The sequence below is a fragment of the Centruroides vittatus genome, unplaced genomic scaffold, assembly GCF_030686945.1.
Source record: "Centruroides vittatus isolate TY-2023 unplaced genomic scaffold, ASM3068694v2 contig_846, whole genome shotgun sequence".
Classification (NCBI taxonomy): domain Eukaryota; kingdom Metazoa; phylum Arthropoda; class Arachnida; order Scorpiones; family Buthidae; genus Centruroides; species Centruroides vittatus.
Genome location: NW_027122551.1, coordinates 840,883 through 865,705, shown reverse-complemented (window position 1 = coordinate 865,705; position 24,823 = coordinate 840,883). Strand labels below are relative to the sequence as shown.

The window sequence follows — 24,823 nt, the reverse complement described above, 5'->3', positions numbered from 1 at the left end:
ACTGTAAATTGGAATTGAAACTTAATGATTCTATTTTTAATTTAAATTCACAAATCAAGATTTTATAATAAATACTGAACTTGAGTGATCTTTTTGTTTTCAGTTCTAAATTTTGCCTAACTCACAATGATTGGTTTTCCTGTCAAAGAATTTCTTGATAGATTCTAGATGATAATTTTATAAAATATTACATAAATCAATACTCTTATAAGATCAGTTTTATGATTCTTTAGCTTATTTCCACATTCTTATATTGCTATTTATATAGCATTGTTTCTTGTTTCACACTCGTTATATCAATAATACTTCAGCTTTGGTCAATTTTCAAATTTTTTTTAATCACTTCATCATACGAAACTTAAACCAGTCTAAATTCAATAATTTAATATGTTTCAATACAATCTTACTATCAAGTCTGTTACAATTATATTTTTTCATTTCTTTTATTGTTTCTATGCTTTGCAAAGTTTAATAGTTTTTTCGAAAAAACTTTTTCTTAACTTCGGTCATCCGACCTTCGAAACATCCGACAGATATTGCCGCACATTCAATTTTTATAACTGGCTGCAGCATAACTACATTCTTTTGAAAAATAAATTTTAAAAAATATGCTCATCAGACAAATCTCAAAAGATAAATATGTAAAGATATTTTCAAAGATTTTCCATATACTAACATTAAACACTGGAAAACTTTTTTGAATGAACATCTAAACTGCTCTTTACCTCAGACACAGTTTTTGTTATTTTCTTCTAGGAACTCAGCAACACAATCCTCCTTCTATAAATGTCTACTAATTAAACTCAACATCTATAAAACAAGCCTTTTTTTATGTTTTGATACATTGCTATTATTTATACAAATTTATAAACATCCAAAATGCAGATAAACATCAAATATTTTATTTTATTATTCATTTATATTTGAAATTCAACACACATTAAACGATCCCAGGTACAAAACAAGAAGACTGAAGAATTAAATACCGGCCTTTTAAAATATTTAAAAGTTTCATGGGAGTGGAAATCACTTTTAGTATATAATATGTATATAAATAAATATATAGAGATTGAACTTAGCAATTTCTAAATTCCTTAACTTAGTAAAAATAAACAAGACACTATTATTTACACACATAAATTGGAAATTTTTAACTATTACAAACAATTATATTGGAAAGTATGTAGTAATATATAAGTAACATGTAACAGTAGTATTGTAGAGTGCCAATCAATTTCTGTTCAATACTAATATCACAGTAATAACCTTGGAGGATGTGAAATACCGTGTAACCTATATAACCTAATTTTATTGAATATGGTAAAGTTTGAGTCATTTCGCATTCCATTTCTTAAGAATTGACACGAATTAACCAAGTGAAATAGAATTAATTGTGAAACAAATCCGAGAATTCACCCAAACGCACATGTCTACGTCATTAGACGAGTTAAAAACTCAAGTGAAGATTTATGTATAACAAGTCCGACAGACTTGAACGAGATAAATCGATCGAGTCTCATTAATATTTCCATATTATTTTAAATGAATATATATGAAAGTTGACATCGATATAAGTGACAAATACGAATTACGTCAAGATAAAAAAAAAAATTTTATATACGGAAAGTTAAACTCACCAGAGACAAAGTACCATAGATTATCATTAAAGTTATGCGATTCAATTAATATTTTCTCTAGCAAAAGTATTGAAATTAACAATAAGTAGACAGGAAATTCGTCAACTGTATCACTGATTACAAAGAGGACCGTACATGATGAAATGTCGACCTCTAGCGGTCAATAATGACATTGCAAAAATCAAACAACGTCATCGTCAGGAGATGCGAAAACAAAATCAAATTTACACAAGGTTTAATTTTAAACTACGATCAATTAATAATAAGCATTCATTTATTTTATTAAATATCACTTTTTTAACAAATCAAAAGCGCTCGGGTTAAAGCATCTACACTCAATTCGACATTATCGATAATTAAATCTAGATGTATAAGCGGTGTTTAATAAATATAATCCATATATTTACCTGGAACGTTTAAAATTTGCTAAAATATTTTGCCATGTAAGAAATCGGCTAAATTCAACACGTCGCTACATATGTATAAGCCATGTTTATTATATGTAATAAAAGAGACGAAATAAAGATAATACTCTGTTTATTGGGTTTAAATATGTGTTTTTTATAATATTCGTTTCTGTTAAATATTATAATATAATCCGTCTAAATAAAACAGATACGTAACTGGCAGTCGGCCAAAACGTTTCGTTTCTCGTGCTGAAATCGTTAACCTTTCTGATATCAAAGTTTGGTACCGCATCTTTAATACGCAAATAAAAATGTACTAGATAAATACAAATATATTTACAGGCATTTTCTCAAGTGATATATTGAAAATGTATTATTTGTTTATTGACTCTAATTTATTTTTTCACGCATCAAATATCTCTAGCTATATTTCCCCAAAAAAAAATTTCCATGTGTCTACGGAGCATTACGCAAATCGACAAGATTTTTATAGTATCTGGAGCATATAACCCTCGGAATTTCAGTTTATGGCGACTGTAATGTATGAGAAAATATACATCAGTTTACAGTTTGTCCAGAGATTAAATGAACTAATTTATACTTTTATTTAGTCTCGTTTTTAATATCTCTAAATTGCAATGTGGAAACACCGAGTAGAGTCTAAATGTTAGATTCTTCTTTACAAAAAATCAAAAGAAAAGACTGATTATGAAATTTCTGATAGAGGTTTAATTTGAAATAATGACATAAGCTCTAAAAATCTATAATTTTAGTGGCTATTAACGATGGTGTAATGCCGTCAGTCTGGGGGACCCCCAAGCAAATTTGGGCTAATTATTACTTTTTCTTTGCTTTTTTCATCTTGTGTGTACTAAAAGGATGTTTTTATTAAACCTTGTGTAAGTTCGGCCAGGTTTGTAGTTAGACTGCCGGGTATGGAAGACTGGGCCCGTCATATCCGGGATAGACCACTTTCGAAAAAATTTCTGAGTTTTTCGATTCTCACCATCAGGCCGTCGATTGAATCCGGGCAAGAAACTTCAGGAATTTTTTTCATGATGTAGTATAAAGAGACAAAGATGTTACCTTAACAAAAAGTTTTATTCGTGTCTAAAACGCACGATTGTTACAAATTCAAATGCAGCGAGAAACAGTGCTATCAGTCCAAGAGACTAACTACTGTAAGGAGAAGGGTTGCCACACTGTGACACTACTACATTCTCCCCCACTTACATTACGTAATATAGTCCTTCAAATAACTGGGCTGACGGCGCTGCCTTGCAGGCCAAGGCGACCCGATTACTTCTGATGGGGATGAGAAAATATTTTTTTCTTCGACATGGGAGGGATACGAATCGCTCTCACAAGGTAGAGGAGACGTTGCCTGAATATCAGAGCTAGCTTGATCAGGAATCTTGGCTGAAATATTAGAGAAGCCCGTGCCATTTTTCGAGGATTCAGGCAAAGGTTCGCCTCGAGGCGCTATGTGCCTTAGGGACACTGTCGATGTCCGCCCATCGGGATACTGAATGTGAGCGTACTTAGGATTAACCTCCAATAACTGGACTTCCTTTACTAGAGGGGCATATTTATTGGCGAGGTTATGTGAACGTAGAAGGACAGGTCCCGGTAATGACGGCCGGATGGCCGAGCGGTAAAGGTGGCAGCCTACCGCTCTGGGGGACCCGGGATCGAATCCGAACGGGTCGAATAATCCCCAGGAATTTTTCGGGGGGTGGTCCGTTCGGATATGTCGGGCCCCGTCCCTCACCACCCGGTCGCCCCATTGTGGGCCTGGCCGAACCCATAATGGGCCTACTAAAAGAGGCCTTCTTAGTGCCCACAGGGCGGAAAGAGTTAAAAAAAAAAAAAAAAAAGGTCCCGGTAATAGCAACCAAGTGGGAAGGCCAATACCGTTCCTGTCTTCCGGGGGAGTCTGTAAAATCTTTCATGAGACGTAGAATTTGTAGCAGTGCATAGGCATAGGCAACAGCATGTAATGCATCGCCTAGTACATCTTCCCACTGATCAATACTTCGATTAAACGAGCGGAGAGCCAAGGATTACAAATAAGGATTACAAATGTCTTACAAATAATACCGTTATAACGCTCGACGAGACCATTACCCTAGGGTGTGGAGAAACTAGAAGCAACATCAATAGAGGTGAGGAAGGAACGAAGTTCACGAGATAAGAATGCAGCTCCTCTATCTGAATGTATATATGATGGGGCTCCAAAGATCGAAAACAGCTGATGAAGGCACTTAATAACAGTACTACTGCTGACGTCTAGGCAGGGGAACGCAAATGGAAATCTTGAATATTCATCTATTACTGTCAGAAGGTAACGGTTACTCGAGTTGGAAGGAAGAGGACCTTTAAAGTCGATGTCTGAACGTTCAAAGGGAGACGTGGCTTTAATAAGGTGGTTTGAAAGAGCAAGAAATTTTGGTTTTAATTCCGCACAGGTAGGAGAAGAAGCAGTTAATAGCGAGGTTGAGGCCGAAGTTTTAAACGCGAAAACGTGTACGTCGGACGTTCAGCGCCGCCTTCCTGTAAGCCTAGAAGTTTGACAATGGCGTTTGGAATGTCGAGCATGATTCCACTGACTTTCCAAACACCATTGTCAAACTTCTAGGCTTACAGGAAAGCAGCGCTGAACGTCCGACGTACACGTTTTCGCGTTTAAAACTTCGGCCTCAACCTCTCTAATTTTTTTTTATTTCCTCCAAAGAAAATGGCAAGTTCTTACTATGCATCCAATGATAAAAACGAGTTACTCCTGGGTGGTAGAGAGAGTTATGGAGAACAGAGAGTCTCTTCAAATCAGGAAGAGCACAGCAAATTCTTGATAGAGCATCAGCAACGGTATTTCGACTACCAGGACGGTAAATAATATCAAACTTGTAACACGACAGTTGTAAAACAAAAAAGAAACGTAAACTTTTTAGAGGATTTTAAAAGTAAGAACAAAAAAAACAAAAAAAGATAGTTTTTAACTATCCTTCCCTTTTCCTTTCCAAGTGACGCCACTGACTTAGTGACCCACGAGCTAGTTCTAAAAAAAATAATAAACAAAATTTGACCCACTTCTCAAAAAGGTTCGCCATCACTGTCCTAAACGATGACACATTTTCTAGTGCCCTAAGTTTTTGAGAATTTTACATGCACTTAGTGTAGAGAATAAAAAATTTCTAACAATCAAGGACGTGTTTCTACAATTCACTCTAATGACAATCGTCCTCAAACGGGCTGTATATTTCAGAAATTTTAAAGTATAATACGCATTGATATGAGTGAAGAAAAAAGAGAAGCTGAACACACTGTCCTTATCGGGTAAAGTGCTTTTGATAAGTGAAATTGATAAAGGTATTTTAAAAAAGGAGATTGCCACAGAATTTGTGATTCCTCCAAACACGTGTTCGACGATTCGAAAAAATCGTGTAGAAATTTTGAGAAAAGCTGAAGATCGTTTAGGTTTCTTAATAATAATAATCGAAAACATTTTAAAGCCTATACTTGCAAAAATATAGACGAAGCTGCTCTCAATAGAAATGTCTCAATTTCCGGGCCATTCATTAGAGAAAATCCATTTTATTTTGCCGAATTTTTGTGACACACTAATTTTGTCGGTAGTATGAGCCGGATCGATAAGTTTAATTATTCAAAAAGTTACGTGTGTTGAAAGTGCAAATGTTAATTAATTAAGACTAAAGACCAGAGAAATAATTTTTTACCGAAATTTTTAATGTCCTATCATGAAAAAGATATTTTTATTTTTTAAGTGATTTTTAAGTAAGGAAGAAAAGTGCTTTGATAATAAGCACGATATATTTACCTGCTTGGTGGGCCGAACATGAGTGGTAACCGAAAAATTGAAATTGTTTGTGATCGACAAGTCAAAGAATCTCAGTTGCTGTATCGGCAAACAATTTTTACCAATTACGTACAGAAGCAACAAGAAAGTTTGAATGACGAGAAAACTGTATTGAATGGCATCCTAATTTAGATAAACTCTGCACTGAAAAACGTGAAGTTTTTTGTTTGTGACATTCAAAATTGGTAGGTATTTAATTTGTGCTGCTTTTCTCCCGCCAAATGTAGCATTAAAGCTACAACCTATGGATCAGGAAAGAATCAATAATCTGATACAACACTACAAAAGAAGAATCTTAGAAAAAACTTTAGCTGCTCGCCTGCCCTAGAAGATAATAATCAAAAACTCTACGTTATGCTATTATAAATTTATGTAAAACTTGGAACACCGATTGCAATCACATACTTCTGCGTCTTTGCGGTTACCTCAAGAAACTTGCAAGTAGAATCAAGACTTAATATTAAGATAGTTCTATTGGAGGTCGCTTTAATAAACTCTACCGTAAAAGTAAAAGAAGATATCAAAAGAAACGCAAGAAAAAATTTAAATTTGCGTGGATAATAGATCAGAGAGTATCAGTGCCAGATGGTGAAAAGAGATAATAAACTTAGCTTTGCGATTGCAGCCTCATTGTACAAAAAATAATAATGGAAATAAAAACTTGCACTGTTATGTCTTTAAAATTTATCTGCAGCCTCTTGCGCCTTTGCACCCTGGCACGTTTTTGTTCTATGATAAAATATTCAAAGTACTTTTAGAAAGAATTTATTAGAAAAAATGCTGCCTTATTACACCATCGCGTTCTTCCGTTGGTGGACCTGGGGTCAAAATCATTCCGGAATTTTTCGGAGAAAGTGTTCTGTCTGGTATAGTATATTGGAATCGTCCCTCACCACCCCACCACCATTGTAGACCTAGCCGTACTCATAATGAATGAACTTTTTTTTAAAAAAAAGCTCTCTTGGTGCTTACAATGAAGAAAGAACTTTGGTGATACTATAGATTACACCCTATGGAATTTCGGAACTTTGAGTATATATTTGAACTCAGGGGATCGAGACAACTTCAATGATACCCTACTTTTAGACCGGAGACGAAAATTAAGAAAGTTATCATAGTTTTTTTAATTCTATCATGCAGACGACACCGTAGTTGCTAGTACCGCCATCTTGCGGTAAAGTCTGCAAACCACATTAAAAAAAAGCACTGTGAAAGGCAAGAAACTGCACGAACAATCGAGCGCCATTTTCTTTTTTTTATTTTGTTCAATAACTAACGTGAATTAATAACTAGTGACGTTAAACACCCAGCAGCCTGCCGGCGGCCCCCTCCGGGAGGTCCGTCAGGAGCACGAACAGTCGAACGTCACCTAGTGGAAAACTAAAATGGCGTAGAATGCGTTGTGAAAGGCAAGAAATCGTAAATATCATAACTTTCTCCGGTCCGAAAGTAGGGTATCGTTGAACTCGTCTCGGTCCCCTGAGTTCAAATATATACTCAAAGTCCCGAAATTCCATAGGGTGCAATCTATAGTACACCCAGAACTTTTAAAAAACGAAACACCCTTAGGCCGAAAAACAAAAAACAAGGAATTTTCTAAGAATTCTTATTTTCTCCCGGAAGGTTTTGAAAATAGGAGGTGTCGTCACATTTCGTCGTCGGTTACAAAATTTTTTTAAAAAGTTCACTTTTTTCTTAGAAGCGGCAAACGAAAATAAGCAACTTTCGTTGAATTACTTAATAATTTAATTTAAATAGCTAATTTGTTGATTAACGATTCTGATATCGATGACTCGCTCGTTACTTACATTAAATTATGGACGTGCTCGTACAATAAGCTGGCGTAACATTAAAAACGAGGATTTGTATTATAATAATAATTTAATTTTTTATTCAAAATTTTTTTACACTTCAAATAAATTGTACTTACATCCAATAGCATAAAAAGGGAATAGATAGATCCGGGTACTTTACATTTGTAAATAAGTAAGTGAAGAAAAACATTTGAATGTGACAAATGCAGGAGCCGCCCAGAAGATAACGGGGCTTGAGACAAAATACATATTGGGGGTCTATAGCAAATTAAATTATCATATTTAAGTAAATTGAAGTAAACGAAAAAAATTATATACGGCCCCTACTTTCTTGGGGTCCGGCCTAAGTTACTTTTTTTTGGGCGTCCCTAAATGAACTTATGTACCGGTACAGAAATATACAATATCTAAGATTTTTATCTACAGCGCTAGTGGCAACATCCATATTATACAGAGTGAACCGAGGATTCGGCGTTTTAATTTGAACCCTCCAACTATCGATCTTAATTACGCTACTGCACCCACCTAGTTAATTTACGTTCACTTTAAATCATTTATGATCATTTTAATTTAATGAAAACTTTATAATTAATTAAAGTTTTAGTAAACGAAACTAATTTTATATGAAGTTTTTGGCGAATTTTCTTTAACTTACATACCTACCAGTGGTCAAATGGATAAAATCCAGGGCTGTGGAGTCGGAGTCGTCAAAAATCCCCCGATTCCGACTCCTTTTTACTTTCCCAACTTGTTATGTATATGAAAAACGAAAAAGTATTTGAATCGTGTCACGTTTGACTCTCCGAGTTTTTTGCAAATCTATACGTTTGGAGATCCTATAAACCCAAAAGATGTCAAATAAAGGGAAAAATTCGCGCGTCCACGCGCGTATGTTGGCGTCTAATTTGTTTAATTTCTTTATTCTGTTCTGAACTATTAAACAATATCTCAGAATGAGTATAGTTTAACAAACAAAATTTGGCACAGTAGCGTGTGTATAAAGGGCGTTAAATGGAATTTCATACATTCGCATCAATAATCGCTTTGTGATGAATTTTTCTGTTAAATCTCTGTAAATTTATTATGGTAAGAAATTATCTGCGCACAAATCTCGCTCGTATTTCAGTATTGCTAACTCTTACCTAAGATCATCAATTAAAGATCTTCGTGCTCATCGTATATTTCATCACACTTGCAATATGGCAGCTGGTGATTTCTTTTGTTTTGTTTTGTTTATGGAGGGCCGTTTTAATCTTACCCAACCATCGTCGGTTTCTGAAGATCCACAATTTGGGCTGCCGGACTGTCTTGACACACCAGGTACAGATCGCCCGGGTTCTTCAACAGCCCGAAATCGATTTCAGAGCGGTAGACTGAATCTTTAACAACTCAAACATCCGGCCGTCACTTTGTTATACCAGGTGTTGAAAGTATAACAAGTAGCGACACTTCCATATAAACAGTTTCTTATTGTACGCAGGACACTTGCACATAAATTATTTTTAGTTGGTCTGCAATGTACCATATCTCTTACACAATATATTATTTCGGTGAGAAATTGAACACCATTTTGTTCACGGACGCGTTTCAGGATGTAAACAGCCAATTATTTCTAACACGACCGGATTTCAACAAATCTAACCAAACTTGGGCCAAAGGTTATACATATAACAGATAGGAAAGATGGATGGAAAACCGACAAAGTCTCGCTTGGAACGACTTGGGCCGGTTTTGATAGGTACGCAGTGCGTGCGTGCACGCTGGCGGCCGATAGGGCACTAAAAAAAATATAATTTTTCATACTGTAAATATAATAATCAACGTCTCCTGCCGGTCGTTATCTAACTCCTTTCGAGGGAGAACTTTTTGAATGATGTATAGTTAATCGGGACATGCCGCCCCTAAGCTTTCTATATTTGGTCTTGAGTTTCATGTATCAAACTCGTTCTCGAGATTAAGGAAGGACAGCCATACGGACGGACGACAGTGGGAATTTATAGGTCTACAATTTTTTTCAAATTGCAGCCCAATTTAAATAAACAAAGAGATGCGTTGTTAATTTAAATAAATTGCCCAACTTTCATGGATTAATGCTATTAAATTTTGGTTCTTTATTAAAGGTCGACAGGGTAAAGACATAGAAGGGGTCATTTGTCATATTTCCAGTATGGTCGGACTTAATGAATATTTTACTCGTTATTAGCGTTCACAATCTAGCGGCCGGATGGCCGAGCGGTCAAGGTTCGCAGCCTGCCGCCCTGGGGGACCCGGGATCGAATCCGGACGGGTCGAAAAATCCCCAGGAATTTTTCGGGGGGTGGTGCATCCGGATACGTCGGTTCCCGTCCCTCACCACCCAGCCGCCCCATTGTGGGCCTGGCCGAACCCATAATGGGCTTGCTATAAGAGGCCCTCTTAGTGCCCACAGGGCGGAAAGAGTTACAAAAAAAAAAAAAAAAAAGCATTCACAATCTGATAATATAATTGAGATGGGTTAATAATAATAATAATAATAATAATGATAAACTCAGAGTTCAAACGGTTAAGGGTTGAAATTTGGTACACAGTTAAAATACATCGTAAGAATGTACACTAAGAATGGATTTTACGAAATTCCTCTCGCGGGGGGAAGAGGGAGAGGGTTAAGGATTACCCCGAAGAACTCCGTTTCTAGCGTACTATTTTAGATGCGGTATTTTGCATTTTTGTGAAAAATCGAACATACTTTTAGACCCATCTAAAAATTCTCTAATTAGTCTTGGAAGAGAGGACCAAATTCTTGCACCCAGTGAAAACGGGTAAAATCGGCTATAATCTAAATATCTTCGTTATCGTTACTTTTAGCGTGAGCAACATCTGGCTCATCTGCTAGTTTTTTGTCTTTATAAAACTCGTCTCTACCCTCAAAATTAAGCTTGAGTCCTAATATGAGTACAGACAGAAAAGGAAATCTTACAAAATTTGAAGATGATATTTACTATTTACTGGAAATAATAATTCACATTGACCACTCTTCAAGTTGGGATGTTAAAACGTCAATACTGCACTATTCAGTCATTATCCAAAATACAACATTGATTGTCACAGCATTGCCACCAACCAAGTTTCAGCAGAGCGTTTATTTTCCGCTCTTAAAATTATTAAATATGATTTAAGAGCTTCAGTGAATGCTGACTTAATAGATGTGATTTTTTTTTTTTTTTGTAAGGAGTAATTCAGTTTATAACAGAGATGAAAAATAATAAATTAATCAACATGGCAAAATAAGCAACCTGTTTTTTACCAGTCTAAATGTTATATTTCTTATTCTTGACTTAGTTTAATGTATCTGTATACTTATATATTACGCAATATACTCGTCTATTATATACTGTACAACGTTTTTATTAAACTAATTTATCTGTATAAGAATGTATTTACTATTTTTATTCATACATGCTTACCAAATACCAATACCGTCATCAAACAAGTCAATAAATGTGAACTTATATATTCAGTAGATGTGTCAAATTGTAATGTTTAATTAATTTTTTAAAATCGTTTTATTTTGTATTTGTTAAAAAATAATCAGAATCGTCGTCATTATTGCTTTTCCGGCTGTTATACAGTAAAAGCCTATAACAAAGGAAAAGAATGACGATCAGTCAAAAAATGACTTTCTCAGATTTTTACTCTTTTGGACTTGGGAAGCCTCGAAACGTAGAGAAGTGCAAACGGATGTTAGAATGTGTACCAACCAATTTAGTTCAACCAGTTCAACTTAATAACTCCTGTGTTAAACCATCCGACTCCGATTCATAATCGTGCGTTCCATACATTCTGACATTCGTACATACAGAAACAAAACCCGAATCTTTTGCAAATCTCGACATTTCGAGGTGCCCTGAGTTCAAAAATGCAAAAATTTGGTGTGGGATCATTTTTTGACCGATCGCTACCCTTTTCCTCTGTTATACCGTATTTTACGGACTATAAGACGCTAGGGACTATAAGACGCACCTTAATTTTTAAGCAATTTAAAAAAAAATACCTATAAGACGCTATGGACTATAAGACGCACCTGAATTTTGGAGGCAATTTTTCAAAGAAAAAAATGCGTCTTATAGTCCGTAAAATACGGTATATAACAGCCAGAAAAGTAAAAAATATCCTATTGACTCATTACTTAGAGGAATGTTTTAGCTTTGGAATAAAAACGTTTCTACGTTCTATCTTTATTAAAACTATATTTATTGATGCTAATATTCTGAGATCACGTGATGACGTCAGAATTTTCGGGCCTACTTTGTTAACAAGTCCGCCCCTGGTCGGAGTCGAAATCGAATCGTAAGAAAAAGTCGGAGTCGGAGTCGTGTAAAAATCTACCGATAAAACCCTGATAAAACCACTAAACACGTACCTGGTGGTGAGTTCGCGCCTCGTCAACGGGCTGGCCACGTGGGGTTCTCCGGGTTTTCTTCACGTTTGTAACACCTAAATAGGGCCAAACTCCCACAAAACACTTCTCGGGAAGCATTTCCACTAGGTAGATCGTCCATGTGGGAGACGTGAATATGCCTCTCGCGTTGCCGTAATTGAATAAAACCAAAACTAAACTTTTTATAAAATTAATTCTACGTCTTTAATAAAAAGAGAAATTATACATTTATTCTTTAAAACATATTTTAAAACTTAATTTTTAATCGACATTAATAGTTAAAGTTTCGATTCTTTTTCGTTTACCGCAGGGATCACAAAACTACAGTTTGCTGGGTCAGTTCATCCGACCCGCTGCCGCACTGTGTCATAAATGAGCTAAAATATAGTTATTTATATGGAAATATCATAGATCGTAAACTTACTATGTACAAAAAATTAAAATAAGTGTAAGTATAAATGCCAAAACAGGTCTAATCTGATTTTTGTACTTGACAGTAATATAATTTTTAGGAAAATCAGTAAGATAAAAAATTTGGTGACTTTTTGCCACTTTGGATATCGGAGCGCTTTTTGTGTAAGTACCTGCAACGAAGTTTCTAAGAAAAGCTATTACCAGCTTGCTGCAGTCATTGTGTTTGCGTGTTGGTAAATAAATATGTCGGTTGCCTTTATTTTTTGTGTATTTAGTATACTATATTGAACAAAATGGTTATGCTACCCGCGCTCGTCACTCTCTCAATTATTCATCCCGCTGTGATAAAAGTTTGGTGACCCCTGGTTTACGGCAACGCGACACATGGGCGACCTGTCCAGGAAAATACCTCACTGAGGTCTTTTAAGGTAAACTGGCCCATATTTAGGGTAACTAAAGAAAACCCGGAAAACTCCACGTGGCAAACTCGTTGACGAGGTGCGAAACTGTGACCAACTAACAGTGTTTAGCGGTTTTATTAACTTGGCCCTTAGTGGTACGCTGCTACTTTAACCGCTCGGCCATCCGAGCAGTTAAGTCTGCAGCGTACTACTCTGGGGGTCTCGGGATCGATTTCGGACGGGTCGAAAAATCCCAGAAATTTTTTGGGGTGGTCCGTCCGGATAGGTCGCGCCTCGTCCCTCACTACCCGGCCGCCCCATTGTGGGCCTGGCCGAACCCATAATGGGCTGGCTAAAAGAGGTCCTCTTGGTGCCCACAAGGCAGAAAGAGTTAGAAAAAAAAATCCACTCAGCCACAGGTAGGCGAAAATAATAATGTCATACAAATAAAAATTATTTTAATTTTGTCGCAGCACTCAAATTATTCCATTCTTTGAAAACGTACAAATATTTAAATAAAATGTATTTTAATTTTATTTCTTAAAAAATGTAAATTGAAAACGATCACTGTACGTTATTTGGCAACCACGTGTCACGTGTGTTGTATTTGATGAAGAGAAAACGGTGGGAGTTCTGAATGTAATGCGCTATTTACGATTTAAGAGTGGTCGACACTATTTTAGAATTTTTATTGTTTAGAAACCAATATACTTATTTACACTTTAATTTCGGCAGTCGGTACGCTCAATATTTTAATTTAAATTTATGATAAGGATTTCTACATTAGACTGTTTTAGTTACTATTTTAGGTTTTGCTTCGACGCTGGATTTTGAAAAATAAGAATTTTATTATGAAATAATAATGTTTTTCTATTAAAAAAATCGTGAAGTGAGATGATTCCTTTAAATAAAATAATTATATTACAGGTACAGTTACGATTAAATTTTAGATACATTTTAAATGAAAACAAAAATAATTACGTATATATTACCGAAGGACTTCCCAAGAGCATCATAAAGTTTTTTATCAAGTACATTACATTGAAAAAAATGTTACATTTCTTGCATAATACTTCGTATTATGAATGCTGGTAAAAATTGCAGCTGTGAATGAGGCAGTTGGGACCTTATTGGAGCTGTAGACTATGAGAAAAAGTAAAAAGTCAATGGAACCGATGGTCTACGTGTGAACTTTTGCCAGATATGGCAGTGGATCTGGGATGCTGGTTAATTATAGAATGCATTATATTAACGTGCGGCGGTGTTATGATTATGCCCCGGAAGTAGTCAGTACAATGGCATTTCTTGTGTTTTATGAAGTTTTAGGTGTCTCTGGTGAAGTGGAAAATGGTTGATTTTAACATTGTTTTGAGAAATAGTTCCAGATGTTTTCCTTGTAACATTTTACCTCGATTTTAAGGTTTTTTCAAAATTTCAGATAGGACGATTTCAGGGGGCTATATCTTGCAAAGGGTCACACATAGACCATTGGTTTCTTTGGATTTTTTACTTTTATGGACATGGTTTACAGCTCTGGTGAGGTTGCAATGACTCATTTAGAGCTGCAATTTTACCTATACATATACACTCATCATTTATCAGATTTCTGCAGACACTCCTGGATATATGAGTGTCTGCATATCTCTTTTCTCACATCTCATGCTCATAATATTTTTCTCATTCAAATGCTCAACAACTTGCTCCATCCAGAATTACCTTGGTTATCTCAGGTTTGCTTTCCTTCCACTCTTCCCAAATATATTCTTTTCAATGCTAGAAGATTCTCTTTCATGCCATTTGCTCCTATGATAGCATTCATAAAAAAATAAGGATTTTTCACAAATGAAATCATTTACTAGAAAATCATTTGTGATACAGTAACTATGCAAAACCTTTAATCTGTATTGGAAACACTTCTTAGCTGCTGTTTAATGTTTCTGGCTTCAAACATAACATTGAAATACATAGGATAATAACATATGATAAACTGCATAATTTCTTACAGCATACTGTTTTATTAAATATCTAACTGAAAAAGTTATTTCGTGATAGTTATGAAGATTTTTAGATGAATTCAAAAACTTGGATATATTAAGTGAAATATTAATAAAAAAATAAAAACTTCATTACAATATTACAGCATAAGGATACATCATTATAACACAATTTCATTACAAATGTTACAAATTAGCAAATGGCAAATATAAACTGACCATGGCTTTGCAACTTACTAATATTAAACTTTTACTGTAATATTAAAATAAATTTTTTATGTTTTTACTACCATTTCACATGCAGAATTTTACTACATGCTGGTTTTAAGATACATCAATTTTTTTTTTAAACAAAGTGTATTTAATTAGTGATATTAGTAATATCAATGGAATATGCTAAATTACTTATCAAATCATGCTGTTTTAATATATTTTTTTGCAGTCAATAGTAATTTAACATAATCCCAAAAGTAAGGTCTCCTATTTTTTTTTAAAATACAAAGAAATGTTTATTTTCAATAATGTTCATATTATTTTAAAGCTTGAACATTTATCGATTTTTCTACATAATTGTCATTTTGATCAATGCATTTTTGTAGGTGCTGTGGCAGTTTTTGTATGCCCACGTCATACCAGCTCGCCGCTATGTCACGGGACCCATCTTCCGATATTGCAACTTTTCCGTTAAAATCCTACAAATGGTGCTTTGGGGAAACCCCAAGAACCAAAATGCACAGATCATCTAGAGTGATTTGCCAATCTTCACGCATGGTTTGCTCAACCTTTGCAATTGTCTCGGAAATTGATGGTCTCCCACTTCTTTCTTTGTCATGAATTTCAGTACGATCAGCTGCAAACTCCCTACACCACTTTGGGACATTTTTGACATCTATGCACAACTCTCCATACACTTCCATAAATTAGTGATGAATTTCAATTGGTTTAACACGACATGGTGTCAAGCTGGTATGACATGGGCATACAAAAATTGCCACAGAGCATACAAAAATGCATCAACCAAAATGTCAATTATGTAGATAAATGTTCAAGCTTTAAAATGATATGAACATTATTGAAAATAAACATTTCTTTGTATTTTTAAAAAAATAGGAGACCTTACTTTTGGGATTACCCACATATGTTTGATTTAATGCAGTCTTCCAAAATAAATGAGATCATTGTAATTATGCTAATTATTACCTGAGAAGTATATGATGCACTATCCAAGTTTCATCTGTCTACATTCACAAATTTTGTTGTATGCTATCTCTAGGAAGTGCTGTAAGTGAAAATCATGATATTGCAATATTTGCAGTTTGCAAACTTGGAATCACTCGTCACATTGTGCAACATGAGTAATCTGTAGGAGCTGTAGAATTGTGGCTGCTATGGGAGAAGTGAGAACAGATATGCAGTAGTGAACATCAGAATTTGAGTATTGATTGGATGTGTGCCATGTGACACAAGGTGCATGCATTGAGAAATTGTAATAGGCACATGTGGAAGTTGGACAGTTAATGCACATTACAATGTTCTCAGATAATAATTAACATAATTACAATGATTTAAATTGGCATCACTTTTTGGAAGACCCTATATAGTTATTATATATTGTATAAATTACACTAGTGCATACTATGAAAGATATTACCAATTGAATATTATATATTCAGATAGTGCAGATTAATACATTAATAATTTAACCTTAATTTCAATTTCAAAACTGCATGATCTAATATTTTTTATAATCTTAATTCTTTTTAGAAATATCTGGATCAGCTGACCTTGTGATATGCTGGGTCAAAAATATTGATATTCTTTTATTGAATGCATAATTGGTAAGTGTAAGAATATATATTTTTTATTATAATAATTTATGAAGTACAGTAATACCCCAAACTTAAGCGATAGGTGGGACTGAGCGATAACCACATAAGTCAAATTCGCGTAAGTCGGGGTATAATTTTGCATATAAATACATACAAATTATTTTTAATTGGGGCCGGGACTAAAGAAAACAATAATTTAGAAAAAAATATTTAATAAAATCTTAGATAATACATATGTATAACAAATTATATTATTAAAATTGTAAAACGAAGTTATTTTGATGTAGAAGGCTTCATAAAATCTAACAAATTCATCTAACGGCTCAAAGTTTTTTTTTCTCCTGCAAAATTTCCTCGTAGCATGCTAATAATTTTTTTATTTCTTGTTTTGTAGAAGAAATGCGCTCTGCGTTGGAGTCTATATTTTCTAAAATTTGTAACCCCTTTTTGTATCAAAGTCTTTAATAATGTTAACTTTACATTCCAAAGATAAAGTTTTTCCTTTCTTGTTTGATGCAGAAGAATCAGTTCTACTTCATTTGGATGACATAGTAGAGTCTCTCAAGTCTCCATAGATATAACAAACACAGAAATAAATAACACAAAATAAATTGTAGCTATGCGTTGATTCTGCGCAACACGTCCGAACATGTAAGCTGAACAGTAGGTGGGGGGAGTGAGTAATCAAGAGTTACGTGGCACTCAAACAAAAGACGAATCAACAAGATTTAAAAATCGCGTAACTCCAGGTTCGCGTAAGTCAAGGTATTACTGTATTGGTGTTGTACGAGATATTATAAAGATGATGCCGTCTGGTTTTTAATTCATTGTCTGGGATTTCGTAGCAACCTGTCAACCTTTTTTTTTTTTGTTTGCTTCTCAGCTCTTTAAAGCTAAGTTATTTCATTTCTTAATTTAAGTTGCTCCTACACAAGTCCCTAACTGGTTTAGAACTGGCACGCAATTTATTCTTTGCATGGTAAAATAACATTGTGCATGCATCAGGGACTTCTGTTCGAACAAACCTGACCTGCTGTCTGGATCAGCAATTTTGAAAAGGTGGTGACACTACATGTCAAAATATAACCAGTTACTAAAATGGTTTTTGTTTTTCTTTAGTCCTAGGTAAAGAAATTTTTTTTAGAATATATCATACATATTTCTTAGTTTTGGCATGATTACTAGAATATAAGGTTGAAGAACTCCCATAAGAAGTGTGTTGAAAAAGTGTCTAGAGACAAACTTTTCCACCTGAGTGGCACTACCAGCAAGTCGGGTCATGTTAGTTACTGCTATAACAGGTTTGTTAATATAGAAATCATTTGGTTTTGATGTAATAATACCTTTTAAGTGGTGTGTTCCAGGGTGTAAAAGTGGCTATGTCTCTTGTAAAGAAAAGCATGCTATGTTTTCATTTTAGAGAGATCTGGAAAAACAAAATGCATGGAGAAGGAATATACTAAGAGACGTTGAAATCACCAAGAACTTTTTTGTTTGGGTACAATTGCAGATGTGAATGACATTGGGATCTTAACAGCTGTAGATTATGTCCATAAGAGCAAAAAAGTCAAAGAAACCATACCTCTAAAGATGACCTTTTGTGAGATATAGGTCCCGAAATCAGTCGAATGCCATCATTCCGCACATTGTGTGCTCTGCTAAGACTGTTGCATTTAAGTACTTAGTCCATGCAACTATGCCAGCTTCAAGTAGCCCACTTGATTGTTCATGGAGTACTTGATGTTATATAGTTTTAGAGGTGTGGGTGCTTGCTTACACCTGGGTGCTCAGGTGCAAATGATAGTGAGCACCAAAGCACAAAACTACAAGCATGGTGCCAGTCAAGGCGAGTGATTGCTCACCCTGACGACACGGAGCATGGAAAATAGGCATTAGTATTGGTTCAAGGTAAAAACTGTTTTTGGTCAGTAGAAGTTAAAGCATTTATTATTTGTTATTGGCACTGATTACAGTGCCTATAATATAACATGCTTTCAAGTGCAATATCTGCAAGCAAGATGGCAACTGGAACTGCCACTGTTAGAGTGAAGATCCTTATTAATCCGTCGAAGATCTTTACGATGAATCGTCTCGAGTTGGGTTTCGTGGCTCGAGAATGTCCGTAAGATGGTTCGAGGAAAGCTACACCTCCACACTCAACAAGTAAATATATACAGTTTATTTACACAACAAATATTTACAAGATGTACAATGTTCGACACATTACATACGCTATGCTACAAAGATGTAGTATCGCACGTCAGCTTGTCTATTGGGGACTGTTAAATTTCGGGGAATTCAGGTTGCCTTTCCGGAGTTGGCTCAACTATACAGCCTGTCCAGTCTCTGCACTCACCCGTCCCTGAGATCGTTGTCAGAGGAGAACACTCTCTCTACGCTCAGCGGGCTGTCCAAGTGCCTGAGACCACCATATTATCAGTCTCTTGCCCTTCTCCCCGTTTCTCCGCCACCCTTCCAATTTAAGGGATCCTACGGCGACAACTTGCGGCCAATCAGATTCTTCCCTTTTTTTTGAGAGCTTCCAAAGACGTCCGCCCTATTTCCCGCCAACGTAGCTCACATTTGCGTCCATCCCTTGTTTACATTTTTTTCCCAAGCCGGCCGGCACGTAGCACACACATTGACCCTTAAACGGAGACGCTACTCCTTTGATCTTTCCGGCCGTTTATGGCCCCAACGCCAGGTGGGTCCAATTATCTCTGTCGCGTGGCTTTTCGACGTAGGACGCTAAAAGCGACCTTTACAGTTAGGTTCCACATTTGGAGGTGAATATCTTGCAAAGGGTTGGGTGTTGGATTTTTCTTTATTCTTTACCAATAAATATCATTAGAATGTCTGATCACTGCTGTACTGTCAGTTAAACATGCAATAGACTTAGTGAATATGCAGCATGAATACCTATAGTGCCTGGAAGTAGGCTTTAGGAGGTTGATTTTGGAGGGCTATATCTTGCAAAGAATCACATTTAGAGGTACAATTCCTTTGACTTTTTCACTCCTGTGGACATGCTCTACATCTCTGTTAAGGTCTGAACAGCATCATTTACATCTGCAATCTTACCTTTGTTTCTGAGTTGTTTTTTGATAATTGTTGCATTATAAGGACATACGATGTAATTATTAAGGGGTAAACGTACGGAGAAGCATTTACAATCAACACTAAGACAGGACGTAATTCCTACTATTTTTCCCAGGAGCAGAAGGAACCAAGAGAGAAAATTTTGCCAGACTGACCATAACCAAAAGTCATGGAAGACTCCTTCATCTTTCCAAACAGTGCTGCATTTACTACTGTTATGTGAAAAACACATTTCTCAGTATGTAGAAGATAAGAAATTTGTTATTGTTAGAATATTTGATGATATTATAACAGATAACTTTGTCTTAATCACTTTAGGATGTAAAGATCATTATTTACAATTAGTTTTACACATAATTCAGTTTTATGTAATCACAAGAATTCATTTTTTCACAAGAGAAGTTAATAAGTCTATAAGTAACACAGTGGTCAATAAAAATGCTAGGAAACTATTTAAATTGTAACTAACTAATAGAAAATACTATTATCTACTGAGGAACTTTTTCATTAATGTTCTCAACCTATTTCACAAATAATCAGATGAATCAACATTTGAATATCAAAGAAAATTAAAAACATGAAGGTTTATAATATAGAATAACTTACAGTATAATTATGTTACCATACAAATAAAATAAAAAATAAAAACGAAAATAAATATAGAGTGTGACTAAATAAAAAAAAAATAGTTAAATAAAAAATAAAAGAATGTGATAGTTTGTTAACAAGAAATAATAATGTATTTAGTTTTAACCTTGTAAATAAATAATGACTAACCCGTTACAAAGCTATACATCCACAAGAGCCGAATTATCGGGCTAGAGTTGGCTATAATAAATAAATAATTAATAAGACAATTTGGCACTAGAGCTTGGCGTTAGGCGCCATCTCTTACTAAACTTAATAATTATAATTAAATTAAATAAATAATTTTAATAATTTGGAACTGGAGGAAAAGAAATCGGCCCGAAGCGGGACTCGAACCCACAACTTCTGTTATCCGTGCAGACACGTTACCAGTTACGCTACCCGGACCTTCAGTCCGATCGCCTGTAATGACCGTCGATGGTCGTCATGTTAGCTTATATATACTGGAGGAGGCGATCGGACTGAAGGTCCGGGTAGCGTAACTGGTAACGTGTCTGCACGGATAACAGAAGTTGTGGGTTCGAGTCCCGCTTAGAGCCGATTTCTTTTCCTCCAGTTCCAAATTATTAAAATTATTTATTTAATTTAATTATAATTATTAAGTTTAGTAAGAGATGGCACCTAACGCCAAGCTCTAGTGCCAAATTGTCTTATTAATTATTTATTTATTATAGCCAACTCTAGCCCGATAATTCGGCTCTTGTGGATGTATAGTTTTAACCTTGTTTTTTAACATAAAATAACTGCATGTAAATCACAGTTTTATTCTCTGATGAAATTACATTTAATTTGTGTTTCAGTATAAACTATATATGCATGATACAGTACACTGTATCATGCCTATATAGTATACAGACAATATAACAGTAAACTGTGTATACAGTTTAATGTCACATTGTTGTTGTGCCACATACTTTGGATGAAAATTGGCCTGAGTTACTGATAGCATCACACTTGTGGTAGAGATTGTCTCTAGACAGGTTTTGGAAGAGAGTTCTCCAACCATATATTCTAGTAATTGTGGTATTGGTCTTGTTTTCTTCCTGTTATTTCTCAAAATTGTGCTGATTGAGATTGGTTTTGAGTTGAATTGCTTGAAAAGCTTGAATAGAAATGATGTAGTCAGTACTAAAATTACTAAGTTTGAAAAAAACATGTTTTTGTTTTTTGACTCTTTCCACTATGTGGGCATTAACATGGCTTTTTTGTAAGCTGAATATGGAGCCTGACATATGCAGGACAGACCATCCCAAATACTGGAGTAACCAGGGGGAGGCCCAGGCCTCCTGGGCCTTTCCTTCATAATGAAAAAGTTAATAAAAATGCTAATTATAGGAAAAATAATTTAACAATAGAGTTAACTAAGTTACTGATTTAGTAGTTTATATACGTTTGTTATAAACTATTATTTACATATTAAAAGGAAAATTATTAAAATGTGTAGTGATTCATATTAAATTATAACATGGGCCCCCTTTACATGAAATGTGGTTACACTACTGTACTTGTAAAAAACTCCTCACACTTTTGCTTCACTGGATTTGATCTCAGGTCCTCAGAGAAGTAAGCTTACTCACTTACTACCTTGGCCGTTCAGCCATCAATGTTTGATGATTAATAACTATTAAGCTAAAGAATTCATTAAAATTTAGTTTATATGCAAACAAAATTTCAATAAATTCTCTTAAGATTTTATATTTTACCATTTATTTTTCAAAAATAACTTTCAGATTTTAATATATTTAAAAATTATTTATATATTTATTAAAATTGTATTTTATAAATATTTTATATAAATAAATAATATAATGAAGTCCAGATTATTCAGTTATAAATATAAAAATCTGAAAATTGCCAGATTTTCAGACTTCATATAATATATATTTATGTGAATGTGTGTATATATTATTGTACTGAAGTTGCAACTGGTATATGTTTACATGGTAAGCATAAGTTAAGATTTGAGTCTTAATCTGATTCAATTTTTTTTCCAGTATTTTTTCAATTATTTAATTAAATTCAAAATTAATTTTGAATTGTTAATCTTAACAAAAGAAGGTAGCATGATCACTAATTCTTGCATAAATGTAATCTGAAATTCTAACAGTTTAAATTTACAATAAAAATATTGCAAATCTAAACTGCTGGTATTTTAGGTTACATTTATGATTTATGCAAATGTTTAATTAAATCTGATGTGATTTTGCTGCTTTCTTTTGTTAAGATTAATGATTAGAAATTAATTTAATAATATATTTTAAAATTTAAATTTTTTATATGTCTTACAATTAAGTAGAGGCCAGTTTCCCATCAAAGTCCTCCTGTGAGGCACCTTCCCCCCTTGGCAAATCACCCATGATTGTATTGCCTTATATCATCAAACCAATCTATATTCTAAGAATATTTAAATTATTTAATTTATATTTTAATTTAGATTTTATGAAATAAAAATAAAAATATGGATGAAAGTCAAGTAGGAAATATTCAAGCAATAGATAAAGACACTGTTCATAATATTTGCTCTGGTCAAGTTATTTTAACTCTTTCTTCAGCAGTTAAAGAGTTAATAGAAAACAGTTTAGATGCTGGAGCTACTAATATTGGTAAAGCAATTTACTTTATATTTTAAATTGTAAATAATAAATAAATTTATTAGTAAATTTGTTTAGAGATTCGTACAAAAGAATATGGAAGTGAATTAATAGAAGTTATTGATAATGGATCTGGTGTAGAGGAAAAGAATTTCAAAGAATTAAGTATGACATATTTAATGAAATGCTATCTCAGTTTTAAATATATGTTTTCTTACTAATTTTGTTTTCTTTCAATCAGCTTTGAAACATTATACATCAAAAATAAAAGATTTTCATGATATTTCAAGTGTAAGAACATTTGGTTTTCGTGGTGAAGCATTAAGTTCCCTTTGTGCATTGAGGTATATTAATAATTGTTAATATTTTATACACAGGGTCTTCCAAAATGAATGCTATCATTTAAAATTACTATAATTATGTTAATTGTTACCTGAGAAGTATGTGATGTATAATACACCAATTGATAGAGTAACTGTCTGAGTTTTATCTTTCATCTGTATTCAATTGTCTTTTTCTCTACTGTTTCTAGGAAATGCCATAAACCAAAAATGGTGACTTTGCAACAGAGAAGACATTTTGTGTTCCACAGTTTGCAAAATCAGAATTACTTATTGTGCAATATGAGTTTTGTAGACAATTTCAAAGTGATCTATCAGGTAAGACAAACATTCTTCAGTGATATCAACAGTTCCAGGAGAACACAAAATGATTCAAAGTTTTTGAATCTGCAGAACACAAATTGTCTTCTCTTTTTCAGGTTGCCATTTTTGTTTGTAGTGCTTCCTACAGATAGTAGACAATAAGGTGTTTGATTGCAGTTGAGAGATGAAACTCAGACAGTTTTGATTAGTGTATATCACATACTTCTCAGGTAATTGAGATGGAGCATTAGCAAACCTCTTCTATATGGCTTATAGAATTGAGCTCATTCTCAAAATTTGATCAGTCAGTTTTGATTAAGCTGTCATTTTACAGAATATGAGACGAGGAGATTAAAATCAGGGGTTTATGATTTCGATTTCAAGATACAAGATGACAATACATCAATAGTTGGATAATATTGGGCACATATAAAGTCCTTATACACCTATGTAACTGATGAACACAGATCGCTACAGTTATGAACAGGATGTATAGTTACAGTAAAGTGACTATGTGCTACCATAGTGTGACCCTTGCAGCACTCTTAGCAGTGAAACTTGGAAATTAGCGCACTCTTTCTCAAAAATGATAACAATATGGAAAAAAGTCAATTACAAAGTTGTAGAATATGATAAATCTACTACAACTTCCATATGAGATTGGGCTAAATAATAGCTATAATAAATTACAAATAAATTTGACCCTAGAAGGAGGCATTAAGTGCCATCTCCTATTAAATATAATAATTATAATTTAATTAAATAATTCTAGATATAAACTGGAAGAAAATAATCGGCCTAGAGCGGGTCTCAAACCCACAACTGCTTATTGTGTGGATGCGTTGCCAGTTACAATACCCAGAACTCTAGTTTGATCTCCTCTTCCAGTATATTTAACATTATGATATAATCATTGTTGGTTATTTCAATGCCAACTGGGAATGCGTTCAGCACCCTTGTCCTGTAAACTCCTACATAAAGCACTCAGCCTGCCATCACATACCTGACAAGGCATATATATACAAATATAAACATCTTTACTAAACTCGAT

At 34.3% G+C, this 24,823-nt stretch overlaps 2 protein-coding genes across 4 annotated transcripts in view; one reads left to right on the top strand and one right to left on the bottom strand.

The window, feature by feature from the left end:
• lqf (epsin homolog lqf) overlaps positions 1–1,800 on the bottom strand; it is a 60,457-nt gene extending 58,657 nt beyond the window's left edge. For both annotated transcript variants that reach the window (XM_067278966.1, XM_067278967.1), the window contains exon 1: positions 1,638–1,800. The gene's annotated coding sequence lies outside the window, so the exon portion shown is untranslated. The remainder of the gene's footprint in view (positions 1–1,637) is intronic.
• An 11,827-nt stretch (positions 1,801–13,627) lies between these two features.
• Pms2 (mismatch repair endonuclease PMS2) overlaps positions 13,628–24,823 on the top strand; it is a 43,065-nt gene continuing 31,869 nt past the window's right edge. Inside the window, exons 1-5 of one of the 2 annotated variants that reach the window (XM_067278968.1) lie at positions 13,628–13,705; positions 16,726–16,799; positions 22,972–23,140; positions 23,207–23,293; positions 23,370–23,472. In XM_067278968.1, coding sequence (XP_067135069.1) covers positions 22,996–23,140; positions 23,207–23,293; positions 23,370–23,472 — 335 coding nt within the window. In that variant the 5' untranslated portion in view covers positions 13,628–13,705; positions 16,726–16,799; positions 22,972–22,995. Of the gene's footprint in view, positions 13,706–16,725; positions 16,800–22,971; positions 23,141–23,206; positions 23,294–23,369; positions 23,473–24,823 lie in introns of those variants that run through there. The other variant, XM_067278969.1, reaches the window with a different exon arrangement.